The sequence below is a fragment of the Micromys minutus genome (assembly GCF_963924665.1).
Source record: "Micromys minutus genome assembly, chromosome: X".
Lineage (NCBI taxonomy): Eukaryota > Metazoa > Chordata > Mammalia > Rodentia > Muridae > Micromys > Micromys minutus.
The window spans coordinates 29604640-29621582 of record NC_137970.1 but is presented as its reverse complement, the minus strand read 5'-3'; the positions used below and the strand labels follow the sequence as shown (position 1 = coordinate 29621582).

Sequence of the window (16943 nt, the reverse complement as noted above, 5' to 3'; positions counted from 1 at the left end):
ATATAGTATTAAATCTTTTATTTTTTTGTTTTAGGTTATTTTGTTTTTTATTATTGGTGAAGTTGAATATTTTTATGGAATTAGCTACAGAAATACAAGTTTATTTTACACTTATGTTTCACTTGATATGGAAGTAAAAATACCAAGGCAAACAAAATAATGTATAAAGGCTTGTTAATGACAGCAAAAAAATGGTATCCATGTCAAAAATGGTTACCAACCATTGTCCATGAATCACACACACACAAGTGAGTTCAACAGTAACACACATACAAAGGTTTCTGAAATTGTATAATACCATTATTCTTTAGTGTGTCTCCAAGCTCTGAGCTTAGTCTTTCTCTGAAAATGTGTGCCCTGAATACAGCCTCTTATAATTGGCAATCCTCCTTACACAAGGCTTTCGGAACCAGATTCTCTATGATCTGGGGAATGAGCCAGGGACTTTGTCTCCAAATATCTTTGGAAGATAATCCTAAAGCTTAGCTCTTCAGAGCACACTGAGACTTGCCTGTGAATCTCTAACTTAAGTAGTCCTGGTTCTACTGTGAGATTTTTATGCAACAGTTGTTGTCTGGGCTTGGCTTTCCTGAGAACAATTTTATCCCCCAGAACAATGAGGATAGTATGGCATTAACCTTAAAGAAGAAAGCAGGATTCTTGATTGTAAATTATAGTAGCAATATTTTTGATTCAGCATGTCCTAATTCATACTGACTTTCCTTCTGAATCACATGTTCTTTATAACCTGTCATCTGAAGGCACTGTTTATAATATAGTTCTACCCACCTGCATTGTAAATTCACATTTATGGGTCTAGCAGCAGTGCCTGGAAACTAAAGTAGAATTTCACAAGCAGTGGGATGTGTAATGGGTGTGATCTAACTGGGTACACATGTGACTCCAATTCTCAGAGCCACCCTGGGCCAAGGCTGCGTGTTCTGTGAATGAGAGCCCCATTCATTCTACTGCTAAGATGACCAATGGTATCTTCAAGATCTCAACAGTGTGCTTTTCTTAGCACGTCACTAAAAAAAGCAAACAAAACCAAATAATACTCATGGCAAATTGTTTTTTTAAAACAACGAATTCTGCTCTAATATTTAAATTGCTTCTTTGCAGAAAAAACTAAAATCACTATAGTAAAAACCTTCAATGCATCAGGTATGACTTATTATCAATATCAAGACTTTCTTTTTATAACTAAAGTAAACCTAAAAAAATGACTGGTATTTATGGTTTCTTTGTCTTTTTTCATACTTTTTAAAAATAAAAATCTGTTCTTAATGAATAGATATATATATTTATCGGCTACATGAACTTGTGCTAGGTGTTTGGTCTGTGTTTGTAGTCAGCCAGCACCTGCCCTTAAGAATCTTTTAGGCTAAGAGGAGACAGAGTAAACAGTTAACTGACATGAACATGTGTGCAGAAGAATTCTACCAGTTTGTTTGTTTATTTGTTTGTTTAGGTGCTGACAATTGAACACAGGCCCTGTGACATGTAAAGTGTGCACCCTATCACCAAAACCACACCCCCATATCCACAGATATTTCTAACATGATTAAGACACATGGAGAACAGAGAGCTAGTAGTAATGAGTAGGAATGTAATTAGCAAAAGAACTAAAGGATGAAACCTTTTTAAAATGAAGAAGTGTTACACTTACTGCAAGCCCTGGCCCGCAAGGCATGTCTAACAATAGTTTTTCATTGATTTAAATACGAAAATCTGGTTTACTGTCTGTTTCTGTAAATAGAATGTATCGAAACACTGCCCTGCCTATTTGTTTAAATAATTTTCTATGGCTCCTTTTCTGCTGCTTAAAATTGAAATCGTTGCAGCAGCAATCACCTAACTCACAAACCCTAAATATAGTATCTGGCCCACTCTCAGCTAAAGTTGTTCTCAGTCTGGATTTAAAGAAACGTCTTCGGCCATGTACTCAGGGAAGGGTGGGAATTATAGATAATAGTCCTAGAAATGGGAAAGAAAATTCTCACTGTGAAAGAGCAGCAGAAGATAAGCTTTCCTGGAACTGGAAGTGTAGGTGAAACTTAGGGAGCAGCGAGCGTGGCAGGCGAGCGAGCAGTAGTTTAAAGGCTCTTGTAAACATCGCCATATTATGGATGCAGAGTATTTTGCATAGTGTGAAGTTCAGTTTGCTCACAGAATCTAAATTTAGCTGACACGTGGCACTCATATGCCAATAAATCATTCTGGCAGAAACAAGATCATGTGCAACAAGTCAAATTATACTTTTGCATCTGAACTACCTTCTCACAGGAACAACTCATAATGTCCAATGGACATAAGCTTGCCTTTTGGACATTACATATATAGTTCTGACAAAGATGACATATCAAGGAGACTAAATGTTGCTTAATATAATAATTTTTTGAATGACCTTTTTATTTCACTAATTTATGAACTACCTGATCAGCCTTTCCCACTCTACTATTTTCTTTGGATTTCTTACATGTCAACAAAAAGATACAATTATTGAATGGAACTTTGAACTTTTATCAAATTTTAAAAAAAGATGCACTTCTTTTACAAAGAAGAAAGAGCTGCATAGAATCTGTTTTGTTTTGTTTAACAGGGATCATTTAATATCCCATGCATCTCTTCCTCCTTTGTGTGTTTGTATGGCCTGCTGTCCTATCCATCACTGAACCTTTTTATTTCTTTGCTAGTATCATCCACTAGATTGTAAGCACCATCACACAATCCTTTTATTTCCTGACTGGTACCATCCAACAGAGTGTAAGTTCTTTAAGGACAGGGTCTGTATGTGTGACCTCTCAAGACCCAGAAATTGTAGTGAGTACTCAGCAAATATGCTTGAATTTTGTACCATTTGTTTATGGAGTGAGATTGTGCCATTACTATTACTTTGAATGTGCATTTGTTGAGTACGCTATGTGAGCTTAGACCAACGTTAGAGTCTTCTTAGGAATTTTCTACCTTGGAAGGAAAAGATGATCTATGATTCAGGACTAGCCCACTTAAATTTTCCATACATGATTCGTTTCCCTTGTTCTCTATTTATATCAGACACGGGAAGGATTAGTTAGGAAGGGGACAAAGACATTTCAGAAAAGAATGGAAGATCAGACAGTGAGTAGTAGAGTCATATTCGATAGCTGCTCATCTAAGTAAAAACATATTCCTCTATTCTTTGTGCAATGTACCCAGCCAATTCTGTTCAGCTTTTTAATATTGTTGGCTTGCATTTGATGCCTCATTTGCAAATTTTCTTGATAGTGAAGTACTTATGTATATAAACAGCTGAGTTTCTTTTCTTTCAGGAGTCAAATCCCAGAGAAATATCTGCAATTTGTCTTCCATTTGCAGTGACTCAGGTTAGTTCTAGTGAGCACTACACAACTACACATTGCCAGATAAGTTTACTCCACAGAAAGAATTGGTTTGTTTTGTTTTGGTTTGGTTTGGTTTGGTTTTCCTCCTTTTGTGTCTGTGCATGCCTTTCTGATCTGTCCCCTGTTCATACAACCAGGCTACTACAAAGCCCCTAAGAAAAACAAAAGCAAACTTTAGACCTGGCTGAAATTACCTTTCCATTTTCTAGTCAGAGAAGAGAAATAAGTTTCCTTATTATGAAGCATAGGGCTCCATACAAGGATTTTCACTTGTGTTTTAAATCTACACTAACTCTAGTAACCTTAGAATTAGTCCATGAATAAAGTTAATAATAAAATTATTCCTGATCTTTGGAAGTTACTTTTTATAAGTAAATTCCTCAAGCTTTTTCATAAGATTTTACATGTTATGACACAAAAACAAAATATTGTCCTTTGCTAAGAGTAAATCAAACCAGACTTTTAGAATGTTTCATATGTACCCAGCTTAGTTAAATGCTGATTCCATTATTGTCTGTAATGTTTTGCCATCTCTAACACCATCCACGGTGTTTTTAAAATTGAAATGGAAATCTCTAAAGAACATGCTATTTTTGAAATAGGAATAGTTTTTCCTCCTGCCATGGACCAGAGGCATGAAACAACCTCCTTTCTCCCATTGATTTGGCTCTCTGGGCTTTCTTCCTTATTAAGACCAATGAAAACAAATGTGAAAAACAGAAAAATGTGCTGTGGCAGATTAGAACTGGATTGGAGATCATGGGGAGAGGGAAGAAGAAAACAACATTGTATTTTATTACATAAAGTCTTGCTATCAATTCCAGTAATAATCATTTGAGGAATTTTTTACCCTTTATGTTTTGTTCCTATTTATAAGTGTTATACTTTGAATAAGAAATATAGGTAACACTTCAAGTAAAAGTACAATTGGGTAGATTTAAAAAAAAAAACAAGAAAATTCTTATTTAAATACTTCAGGGATGGGCAGATGTCTCAGAGTTTAAGAGAGCATATTGCTCTTGCAGAGGACTGAAGTTTGGTTCCTAGCAACTATGGGACAGCTCACAACTACTTACAACCCCAGTTCCAGGGTAATCCTACACCCTCTTCTGGTCTCCATAGGAACTATGTTCACATTCACCCTCACATGCATATATACACAATTATTATTAAAAAGCAAGTCTAAAAATAATATTTTACAAATACTTCCTACTGTGTGAGGAAATAGGCTTAGTAGTAGCACATTTGCTTAATCTGTACAAAGCTCTGGGTTCAATCCCTACCACCACAAAAACATGTATGCATTTTATTTTCATATATTTGTATAACTTCCTTTTATATTTTCTTTCTCTTTTCCTCTACCCTCTTTTACCCTTCTCATTACTATATCCTTATAATATCATTATTTGGCGGAGTCACCTATGTTTTTGACTGGTACTAATGTCTAGTTCTGTTTTGTGTCTAAATCATATTTGATAACTGAAAATCAAAATGTGTTTTTAGGTGGTCATCTTGAATACCAGATGCCAGAAAGCTGGTTGGAGTAATGTTTTCCCTAATTAAGTAACTGAATTGACCATTTGTCGTAGTGACTGGTGAAAACAACCTCATCAGGGAACCCACTCTTTTGGCACCAGAAATCCCATGGTATCCTGCCAAAATCTAGAAACCTCTGCTTCTTTCAGGTTTCTAGCCTGGGTCCATTAAAGACCCATGAATAAACTGACAGCTTTCTGGCCAGGAAGAATTAGGTTGAGAGTCAAAAAGTGGTAGCTTTTTCATTGTTTCATGCAACCAGAACCTTTGAGATTCCTGAACACTTATAAAACTCATAACACACTCAACAAGAATGTGAGTGGTATGGGAGACATGTTTTCTCTCTGTCTCTCTGTCTCTCTGTCTCTCTCTCTGTCTCTCTCTCTCTCTCTCACACACACACACACACACACAGAGAGAGGGGGGGACAAGGAGGAGGAGGAGGAGGAGGAGGAAGAGGAGGAGGAAAGGTGAATCTAAACAAGCTTTCAAAAGTTTGAATTTTAAAAAATTATGTGTGTGTGTTTGTGCGCGTGTGCTTTATCTTTATGCACACCAGAAGAGGGAATCAGATACTAATACAGATGGTTGTGAGCCACCTTGTGGTTGCTGGGAATTGAACTCAGGTACACTGGAAAAGCAGCCGGGTGCTGTTAACTGCTGAGCCATTTCTTTAGCCTCCTTGATATTTTCTAAAAGTATATAATTTTATACAGATTTGCAGTGTGATGTATAATGGTGTATTATATTATGTGAAATTTCTGTATCTCTGTGTGTGTGCGTGTGTGTGTAACAATAACAAAAAATAAGAGGCCATATATTTAAGATCAGGTAGAGATTTAGGAGGAGAGGGAGGATGTAAATGAAATGTAAATGAAATACTAGTATATGAAAATCTCCAAAAACATTAAAAACTGATAAAGAATCAATTTATTAACTTTCATGAGGCTGCTTAACTGCTAAGGAACTTCTCTCTCTCTCTCTCTCTCTCTCTCTCTCTCTCTCTCTCTCTCTCTCTCTCTCTCTCTCTCTCTCTCCCTTCCTCCCTCCCTCCCTCCCTCTCTCTCCTTACCTATCTATCTCTCACCCATTCATCTATGCCACTGTAACTCCAACTCTGAAAGATGTTATTTGAAAGATCATACTGAAACCATAGTTCCCAATTATCCTAAAGTGAAATAGTTTCAGCAGGAAGAAGTGAAAACGTCTTGGGCAGTATGTGGCATTCTCTTGTACTGAATTCCTACATCAAAGTTTTAGCTCCGATCTTCTTAAAATTCTATTGGCAAACAAAGAAGAGCCATCAATAGAGGAGTAGGACTCAAAACAAAGAATATGATCAAACTGTTTATAATTTAATAACCTCATAATGTGTTGTATTAACCCTCAAATTGTAAGAACACAAGTCTCAAATTTCTTTCTGAAACTTTATTTTTAGTGTTTTTTAGAGGCGAAATAGTGTTTCAACATTATGAAGAGCACAATATTACCCAGGTGAGCTGTCAAGGTTTTCTTTAACTGCAAACTTTCAAAGTGCATTTTTCATGCATCTAAAGATTTCTCACAGATTCAGATTATTTGTGATACTTGTTATATTTGATTTATGAACAAATTTAAGTAAAATAGGTCTCTTTCATTTTCTGTATGCTTTGAGGCTTGAATTCATAATATTCACATTCTTATTCTAATAGATCTATTTTAGTTTTCACTGGGTTTGTTGCTGAATAAGAATGGTAATATTGTAACTATTACCAGTTAAAAGTACCAAATTACTTTAGAAATTCCAAAAAATGCATGTATTGATTTTAATAAGAATATTCCAGATGTGATTGTGTTCTACACTTGGGCAATTCAAATACAATGGTATCTACATTCCTGGGACCTAGAGGATCAAGACCAAATGTGATTCTTCATTCCTTGACTATCTTCTAAATACCTACTACATGGCAGGCCATGATCTGAGTGCTAGAAATACAGTAATGGTACTGTCAAGTTTCTCTTTTTACACAGATGTACCTTAACTCTGAAACCTGCCATGTTTGGGGGAAACCCTTGAATGGAAGAAATATAGAACTGACTGACTCTGACACTTTAAAAATAAATAAAACCAAATTGGCTCATCTAATATTGATTTTACTCTTAGGGTTATGATTCAATCTTTAGGGCATAATTCCTTAGGTGGGTAAAAATGAAAATCCTTGCCAGAGACTGTGTTTAAACATGATGTTTGCTGTTTTCTTAATGAGTTCTCACCTCCAACAGAATCAAGATGTAGCTAATGGCACCTTCGCTGGAGTCCTGTCTCTAAGTGAACTGAAGTAAGTAACCTGGCATTTGTTTTTAAAACTTCATATATACCTTGTTAAAAGATACACACTGAGCTATTTTTACTTTTGAAGACCAAGAATGTGACACAGAGACATGAAGGATACAGAGCAAATGAGTTCTTGTCTACTTTGCAGACTAACCGTGGTTATCTGTCTTCAACTAACAGTCCCCCAAGGATGTCCCCTCTGGTGATCAGAAATTAAACGACAACTTCATCTGAGTTGATATTTGAATTTTAATACAATTCATTATCCACTATTATTGTTAGACAAGCTCAAGTCCAGACTTCTTGAGTGTTCAACCTATGGTCAGCAAACCACATGGAGCCAAGGAGAGATATAAAAAGAGGCCCAACACAAAATTGTAAACAGCCTTAAACCATTATTCTTTTTTTGGGGGGGTGGGGGTAACTCAATGGCATGAGTTTTTAGTATGAACTTTTCTGATTAAAATATTGTGTCACAAAAGGATGGGACACAGTTTACTATATGTTTAAATTGTCATAAAACATCAATGATTTAAGTCAAAGGGAACACTGGGCTTGGTATCACATGCCTTTAATCTCGGCACTTGGAAGGCAGAGACTGGTAAATCTCTTGATTTTAAGACTATCGTTGTCTATGTGGCAAGTTCTGGAACAGCTATCACTACATAGAAAGACCCTGCCCCCCCCAAAAAGAATCAAAGGTCAGAAAAGGAAATCTTGGTACATTACATGTCAGCTTGCAAGAATTTCCAAAGGCAATGAGATGTATTATTAATGTCCCAAAGTAGACCATAGGTTTTCTACTGTTTCTGAGAGGAAAAACTTCATGAGTCAGCTACCAAAGGACAATCTAAGGATGTAAATATAGAGCAGAAGGAGTGGCTAGAATCAAAGAAACCAACAGAACAAAGGCATCCTTTGAGCATAGTTTGGCAAATGTGAGCTTGGGAGACTAGTTAACTACTGTTATTCACTTCTTTTCCACAGCTTACTTATAGTCACCTAGAACTAACTGTTGCCCATTCCTCAGAGCAGGGCATTCTCAATCTCAGCATTGGTGCCCTCTGGGACTGATAGTTCACTGTCATGGAGACCTGTCATTGTAGGATATTTAGCAGCATCCCTAGTCTCTCTTCACCAGAGGCCAGCAGCAGCCTCCTCAGTGTGACAACCAGAAATGGTTCCAAAAAAAAAAAGATCTCTCCTGGAAGGCAGAGTCACCTCTCTTGAGAAGACTGAATTCTTTAGCTAAAATTCTTTCATCTCAACTTCAGTGAACATCTGCCAAATTGAAGAAATGAAAATATTGCAGAGGCAGAAATGGAGGCAAGGAATGAGAGAACTTCCCATGGGAATGTTGGATGAGAGGAAGACAGGGCTGGAATCATAAAGAAAGCTGTGTCCATTGAAGGCAGATGAGGATGAGAAGCCCAGGATAAGTGGATTACCATTCTCAGAAGTCTTTGCCCTGGGCCAGCTCTTTCTTTGGCTGTCTGCCAGAAGAAGTTGCCTTGGGATTTGCAATAGCCTAATGAATAAAACAATTGCTCAACCATAATTTATATCTTGCTCTTAGCTAGGACTGATCCATCTCCCATCCGGTTAGTTTTCCTTGTCTTATAAATAATTTATTTTCCCCACAGAGCAATCTCTTATTATGCCCCATGTCTCTTCAGAGTGAACACTGTAAGCAGTACATGCCACATGCCTGATCTAATTGCTTAAAAAGCTACCTTGTTTTGAATTTCACATCTTCTTCATGTTACTTTCTCTCATTCTATTCACAGGCGATCAGAGCTCAACAAAACTCTACAGACCTTAAGTGAGGTAACCATAGTATACCCTATACCTTGCTTATCATTATTATTCTCCAGGGGAAGTGTGTGGGATTCTGCATTCTTGGGAGAAACATATTCAGATTCTCCCAAATCTGCCATGCTAAAAGAGTGAATGAACCTGTTTCATTGTTCCAAAACTCAGAAGTATGAGCTATAGGTGGGAAGTGTGAGATGTTAGGATTGCTGTTGTGTAAGATTAAAACTTTCTTCAAATAAAACCTCTGGGAGATTGAGCTATCTTGTGTATAAGTGAGCTTTCTGACACCAGGGGCCTCCAAACAGCTTGTATGGCCTGAATTGTTTTGTGCTTTGTTGAGAATTCAAGAGAGTAAATAGAATATTTTTGGAGGTTCTTATGATTCTGGAATTCTGCAATTAGCCTTGCATTGTCTTTTCTGACATTTCTAACTGTTAAAATAATGTGTGTGCATATATATATTTGTTTATTTATTTCAGACTTACTTTATAGTGTGTGCTACAGCAGAGGCCCAAAAGTAAGCCATGTTTAATTTTTATAGATATCTTTTATCCATTTGTGGAAATAAAGTATGAAAGCTTAGTTAAATTGTCAATTCAAAGGCTTTCCTCTAACATAAACAAGTATTGATGGTATTTTACATTTATATATATTTATAAATATAAATCATTCTGTTAGCATCTTTCTTTTCAGTTCTTTGGACCATCAGTGACCTTAACTGTAAAATGGCTCACATTAGGTCAGACAAGGTAAATACCAGATAGAAAGGAAGACCTACAAAAAAGAGCTTGGGAAATGAGATATGGGGACAGAAACACAGTATGGAAAAGAAAAGATAAAAATGCATATGCAGAAGCAATCACTGGGAGCTGTATAGATAATTATTTAAGTTGTATCCTATAGTGGCCCTGGTTGCTAAGTCACTGGCTTGCAAAATGGTAAACCCGCTACAAGAACCCTGAGTTTTTGAAGCCAGTTTGAATGACATGTTTCACTAACCAACTTGTCACTGATGCAAACTATGGCAAGTCTTACATTGGATCCCCACATACTATTGATATCTACTTCATCTCTCTCTCTCTCTCTCTCTCTCTCTCTCTCTCTCTCTCTCTCTCTCTCTCTCTCTCTCTCTCTCTCTCCCTCCCTCCCTCCCTCCCTCTCCAATATGTACAGCATTAATTTCTTTCCACACATGTCATTAGTAATGGAAAGAACAGCTTAAAATATTAGTCATCTTATATCTAGATTGAGTTGTGGGGAGATTTGGGATTTAAGAGACCTTTACATTGAACGATGGTAGTTTACAGAACAGTGTCTATGTTGGAATATGAAATGACACCATGTTTTTTGTTTTTTTTTTTTTGTTTTGGTTATTTTTGTTATATTTTTAAAGAGGTGGTAAAAAAAATGAAATGTAGATGCTAGTCTTTGCAGCCAAGTCGTATGCCTGCAAAATAAACCAGGAGCCAAATGGGGACTGATGCACCTGTGAATGTCACCCTGATGTCTCTTAGAATAAAGTTTTGAGGGTGAAGTACAGACCACATGTATTCTCTGGTTCTCTAGAAAAACATAACATATATATATATATGTGTGTGTGTGTGTGTGTGTGTGTGTGTGTGTGTGTGTGTGTGTGTACATATACATACACACATATCAAGGGGATTTATTAGGATAACTTACAGGCTGTGGTTCAACTAATCAGTTCACAATGCTGGATGTCTCAGCTGGTCTCCATTATACTCTAGAATCTCAAAGAATGAGGCTTTAATGCCAGCGACGGAATGGACTTGCTATCAGGAGTGACAGCAAGCAGGCAAACAGAGCAAGCTTCCTTCTTCCATGTCAGCAGCTCTGTCCCAGATTAAAGTTAGATCTTTTTACCTCAAAAAATCTGGATGTGTATCTTCTTATTTCAATTGGAAAAAAAAAAAACTCCCTCAAAGGCATTTTTTTTAGTTAATTCAAGATGTAGTCATGTTGGCAACACAAATAGCCATGAGACCCTAGAAGGTGGGCGTTTGTAAGGCTAGTAGGGTAAGATTACCAAGCAAATACTATTAGTGTCTCTTTCCTTGCTCTTGAGTTTACAAAAGTAATTACAAAGTTTAAGCAGATTTCTAATATATACTGTACATCCATACTAACATCATGGGTGTCTGTGTTTCTTGTTACAGCACGTTAAACTGCACATTCACAATAAAACTGAATGAGACCATGAATGTGTGTGCCATGATGGTCACTTTCAAAAGTGTACAGATTCGCCCAATGGGTAAGATGTCTCTGTGGCTGCACTCTTGTTCACATGAATTTTAACGGAGGGCTCTCTGTAGAGTATTCATTCAATGGATTGTGGCTAGGCCTTTTCTGATTCATTTTTGATTACAGGTAAGCTATGTGTATTTATGTATACACTGATGTTTTGCTGCACACTGTAGAATGTCTAGGGCAGGGTATTAAGCATGTGCATTAACTTGCATACTTACATTTTTCTTTTTGTGATGAGAACACTTAAAATTTATTCTCAATAATTTTCAAGTATATAATATATTAACTAGAGTCACCATGTCACAAAATAGATCTCTTGAAGTCTAACTGAATTTTGTATCCTTTGCCAAAAATTCTCCAGTTTTCTCCTTTTGTTTCATATAGTAACCCCTATTTTATTCTCTGTGTCTATGAGTTAGACCTTGGTAGATTCTACAAGTGAGTAAGATTATGTGGTGCTTGTTTTCTATACCTGGCCTATTTCAGTTAGGCTAATTTTCTTAAGAATACATTTACTTCTGAATCCTTCTTTGGAGTTTCTAAAGAGAGATTGATCTTGCAAGCACATAACCAAACAGAAAAGAACATTAGTCACTCAATAAATAATTTAACAAATTATATATAATATATGTGTGTGTGTCAATATGAAACACAGTCAATAAATTTTGCTACTGATTCTAGACAATTGCTCTTTAAAATCACAGCCTGTCAGCAGGGCCATAATATATTAATCTGGGCTTTTTTTTCTTTATTCTTGACCATGCATTTTCTCTTTTTTTTCTTTTTGTCTCCTTTAGAACAGTGCTGCTATTCCCCCAGGACTCCCTGCCCTTCCTCACCGGAAGAGTTAGAAAAACTACAGTGGTATGTAGCAGATTTGCTGAGCTTCTCATAAATAAATGAATAAGTAAATACCAAAAAAACAAATCAATCAATGTGGAAATAAAATGATATATACTTATAACACTTAATCACCATGCTATCTAAGGATAGTCAGAATTTTCCAAGTGGAGAATTTTCAGGCTTTCACTTTTAGAGAAAATGGTTTTCTGTTCTGTGGAGCTTCCATTTGGAATGCTGTCTTCAACAGTGTTTCTGAATCTTATCTACACACTGGAATCACTGGGTGACCTTGCAAATTTTGAGCATGGGCTATGGTATACTTCTGTGGCGTGTTAAATGCAGATAGGCATTTGGGTCTCATTGTGGATGTCACAGTGGACACTGGATGCTGAACAAAGGGCATGTGGGAGTCTGTTGTTTTGCTGCCTTTCTAAAAGCCACAAATTAGCTCAAATTTTAGTTTTTAGAAACACTGATTCATAATCACTGCCCTCAGAGATCTGGGGTGAAATGATCTGAGACATACTCTGTGTATTTCGTGTTTTAAAGACCTTCTCTCAAAAGGCTGACACAGGAGGATCACCTTGAGAGCTAGGCTAGTCTGAACTACATAGTGTGTTTGAATTTCAGCCTGGGCTGCATAGAGTAGAACTCTGTCTCAAAAAAACCAAAGTAAAGGTGGCAAAGACACTTTGGGTGGTTTTAACAATTAAAACTGAAAATCACAGTCTGGGTAGGGGTGGCACATGCTTTTAATCCCAGTACCCAGGAGGCATAAGGCAAGAGGATATCTGTGAGTTCGAGGTCAGCCTGTTCTACAAAGCTAGTTTTAGGGCTACACAGAGAAACCATGTTTCGAAAAGCCCAAAAAGGGAAAGACAGAGAGGGGGAGATAGGGAGGGAGAGAGAATCTCTTCCATAAAATCATTTCTTTTTGGAAGGAGACCTGGAAAGATGTGGAGTCTGTGAAAGTCACATAGACAAAATGAACAAGGCAATGAAAATGTTCACACAGCTACCTGTGGCTGACCCACCACAGTACTGCGTTAATCTCCATCCTCCTTAAAAAAAAAAAAAAAAAAAGGAACCAAAACCAAAGCCAACCAATAGTCAGAGCATTAAAAAAAAACATACAGATCCTTTGTATACACATCATGACTTCTGGATTTGTGTTTTTGTAAGATTTCTATGTGTGCAAAAGTGTGTGTTTCTCATACCTTTTCTTTGTTTTTTTTTTCCTTCTGATTGCTTTGTCCTGTTCTAATTTGTTTCTTTTTGTTTTGTTTTATTTTATTATTGTACTTTAGATGTCTGGAGAAAAGTATGGATCTGGATAGGAGGGGAGGTAGGGAGAACTGAGAGGAATTGAAGGAAAGATGACTATAATTGGAAGATATTGCATTGAAAAATCTATTTTCAATAAAAGAAAAAACATACATAATTTAAAATGGGAAGCTTCCCATATGGGAACAGAAGGTCAAGCATAGCCTGTCTGATATGGGTAATGTTTCTAGGAGATGTTAAAACACCAGTCTCAAGGAATAATTAAAAGTCCCTAAAGATCTGTAGCATTTTTTGCAATAAAAACTTAAGCTAGACATACCTTATTGAACTTAACATCTTCCATTAAACTAGAGGTTGGGAACTACTTATGGATTTTTATGTCTGGAGGTGTCAGAATCAGAGCAAAAGGCCATCACGCTTCAGGCAGCACCTGTACCCTCTAATGGCTGTCCATTCAGAGAGCTATTAGCAAGAAGCATGTCATAGAAAGCAGGGCAGAATTAGATTCATGCCTGGCTATACATTTATGGCTACACACACACACACACACACACACACACACACACACACATACACACACACACGTGTATGTATATCATGTCATTCTCTAGCTATACACATCCATGTTTATTCTGGAGCAGGTAATTTTCTACCTTCAAAGTTTTAGATGAAATGGTGGAATGAATTAGTCTCTGTAAATTTATAAATTAGAAAGTAAATGTAATCAGTCTCAACTATCCCTGAATGAATCCACCCCTGCACACTTTCAAAATATATATTGTGGCCCAGTAAGTCTAGGGGAGAGCCTGAGATTCCACATTTCTAGCAAAGTCCAGGAGAAGGCCAGTGTTGCTAGTCCCTGGATGCCCAGTTTGATATAGATGGTTTGTTTTTGTTTTTCAAGACAAGATCTCATCATGTAACTCTGACTGTTCAGGAACTAGTTCTGTAGATGAGGCTGGCCTCAAACTCACAGAGAACTGCCTTTGTCTCCCCAGCGCTGGGAGTAGAAGTATGTACTACCTCATTTAGTTTTTTAACCCTGCTTTGAAGAGGAAGGTTACAGGTAATAGAGAAATGCAATGATTTGCAACCATTGCCTTATGCCTCAATAACTGAGGGAATAATAATAATAATAATAATAATAATAATAATAATAATAATAATAATAATAATAATAATAGTTCTCACCTTCTACCTTCAGTGATTAGTCTGGCATAGCACATACTTCTGAGTTTTTACGAACCCTTGAGTGAGATGATTCTTTTTTTTTTTTAGCTTGTTTTTTTTTAAACAACTTTATTTTACAAAACAAAGATAAATGTACAGATTTTAAACATTTTTGCTTAAAATTATACATTTTTTTAGTACTTTTTTTCAGATTTTAAAATAATTTTTACATAAAACTATGTGAATATATTTTTTAGTCAGTACTTGATTTTTTCAAGGGCTTGACAGTATGCATTGAAAACCTAATAGTTACAATGAGCATAAAGTACATGCAAAACAAAACGCAACATGGAAATAGTCAAAGTCTTCTTGTTTTGTAAATATTTTTTGTTTTGTTTTCTTTATTTCTTGGACTTCATACACTCTGTGAGTTGTTTCTGGGGGAGTGCAAGCCTCTGGGGTTAGCATCCCAATATCAGTGACTGCATATTATGTCTGTTCTTTTGTGACTGGGTTATCTCACTCAGGATGATCTTCTCTAGATGCATCCATTTTCTTAAGAATTTGGTTAAGTCATTGTTTCTGGTGGCTGAGTAGTATTCCATTGTGTAAATGTACCACAATTTTTGTATCCATTCATCTTCTGAAGGACATCTGGGTTCTTTCCACCTTCTGGCTATTATAAATAGAGCTGCTATGAACATTGTGGTGCATATATCTTTGTTGTGTATTAAAGTGTCTCTGGGGTATATGCCCAGAAGTGGAATAGCTGGGTCTTCAGGTAGTACTATATCCAATTTTCTGAGGTATCGCCAGACTGATTTCCAGAGTGGTTGTATCAGTTTGCAACCCCACCAACAGTGGAGAAGTGTTCTTCTTTCTCTGCAGCCTCGCCAGCATCTGCTGTCATCTGAGTTTTGGATCTTGGCCAATCTGACTGGTGTGAGGTGGAATCTCAGGATGTCCAGCACTTCCTCAGATGTTTCACTGCCATTCGGTGTTCCTCAACTGAGAACGTTTTGTTAAGCTCTGTACCCCATTTTTTAATAGGGTTATTTGATTCTCTGGTGTCTAGCTTTTTGAGTTCCTTGTATACCTTGGATATTAGGCCTCTATCTGATGTGTTGTTGGTAAAGATCTTTTCCCATTCTGTTGGTTGCCATTTTGTTTTCTTGACAATGTCTTTAGCCTTACAGAAACTTTGCAATCTTATTAAGTCCCATTTGTTAATCTTTGACCTTAGAGCTTGAGCCATTGGTGTTTTGTTCAGGAAATTTTCTCCTGTGCCTATGTGTTCTAAGGTTTTCCCTACTTTCTCATCTAATAGTTTCAGTGTATCTGGTTTAATGTGGAGATCTTTGATCCACTTACACTTGAGCTTTGTACAAGGAGATAAGAAAGGGTCTATTTTCATTCTTTTGCATGCTGAGTGCCAGTTGGACCAGCACCATTTGTTGAATAGGCTGTCCTTTTTCCATTGAATGTTTACTGCTCCTTTGTCAAAAATCAGGTGACCATATACATGAGGGCTCATTTCTGGATCTTCTATTCTATTCCATTGATCCACATGCCTATTTCTGTACCAGTACCATGCAGTTTTCAGCACAATTGCCTTGTAATATAGCTTGAGGTCAGGGATAGTGATTCCCGCAGATGTTTTTTTGTTGTTGAGGATGGATTTCGATATTCTAGGTCTTTTGGTATTCCAGATGAAATTGCACATTGATCTTTCCAATTCCTTGAAGAACTGGGTTGGAATTTTGATGGGGATTGCATTGAATCTGTAGATTGCTTTTTGTAGGATGGCCATTTTTAAGATGTTGACCTTTCCAATCCATGAGCATGGGAGATCTTTCCATTTTCTGAGATCCTCCTCAATTTCTTTCTTTAGAGGTTTGAAGTTCTTGTCATACAGGTCCTTCACTTGCTTTGTTAGAGTCACACCAAGGTATTTCATAGTTTTTGTGACGATTGTGAAGGGTACCTTTTCCCTAATTTCTTTCTCCACATGTTTGTCCTTTGAGTATAGGAAGGCTACTGATTTGTTTGAGTTAATTTTGTATCCAGCCACTTTGCTGAACTTGTTTATCAGCTGTAGGAGTTCTCTGGTGGAATTTTTGGGGTCACTCAAGTACACTATCATGTCATCGGCAAAGAGTGATGTTTTTATCTCTTCCTTTCCAATTTGTATCCCCTTGATCTCCTTTTGCTGTCTAATTGCTCCAGCCAGGACTTCCAGTACTATGTTGAATAGGTAGGGGGAGAGTGGGCAGCCTTGTCGAGTCCCTGATTTTAGTGGGATTGCTTCAAGTTTCTCGCCATTAAGTTTG

General features: G+C 36.9%; 1 protein-coding gene across 1 annotated transcript in view; it reads left to right on the top strand.

Moving 5' to 3' along the window:
* ADGRG2 (adhesion G protein-coupled receptor G2) overlaps positions 1 to 16943 on the top strand; it is a 109467-nt gene that overhangs the window by 67247 nt on the left and 25277 nt on the right. Inside the window, exons 7-14 of the mRNA XM_080910345.1 lie at positions 1123 to 1164; positions 3312 to 3365; positions 6358 to 6413; positions 7182 to 7237; positions 9021 to 9060; positions 9528 to 9565; positions 11226 to 11320; positions 12114 to 12180. Coding sequence (XP_080766471.1) covers positions 1123 to 1164; positions 3312 to 3365; positions 6358 to 6413; positions 7182 to 7237; positions 9021 to 9060; positions 9528 to 9565; positions 11226 to 11320; positions 12114 to 12180 — 448 coding nt within the window. The remainder of the gene's footprint in view (positions 1 to 1122; positions 1165 to 3311; positions 3366 to 6357; positions 6414 to 7181; positions 7238 to 9020; positions 9061 to 9527; positions 9566 to 11225; positions 11321 to 12113; positions 12181 to 16943) is intronic.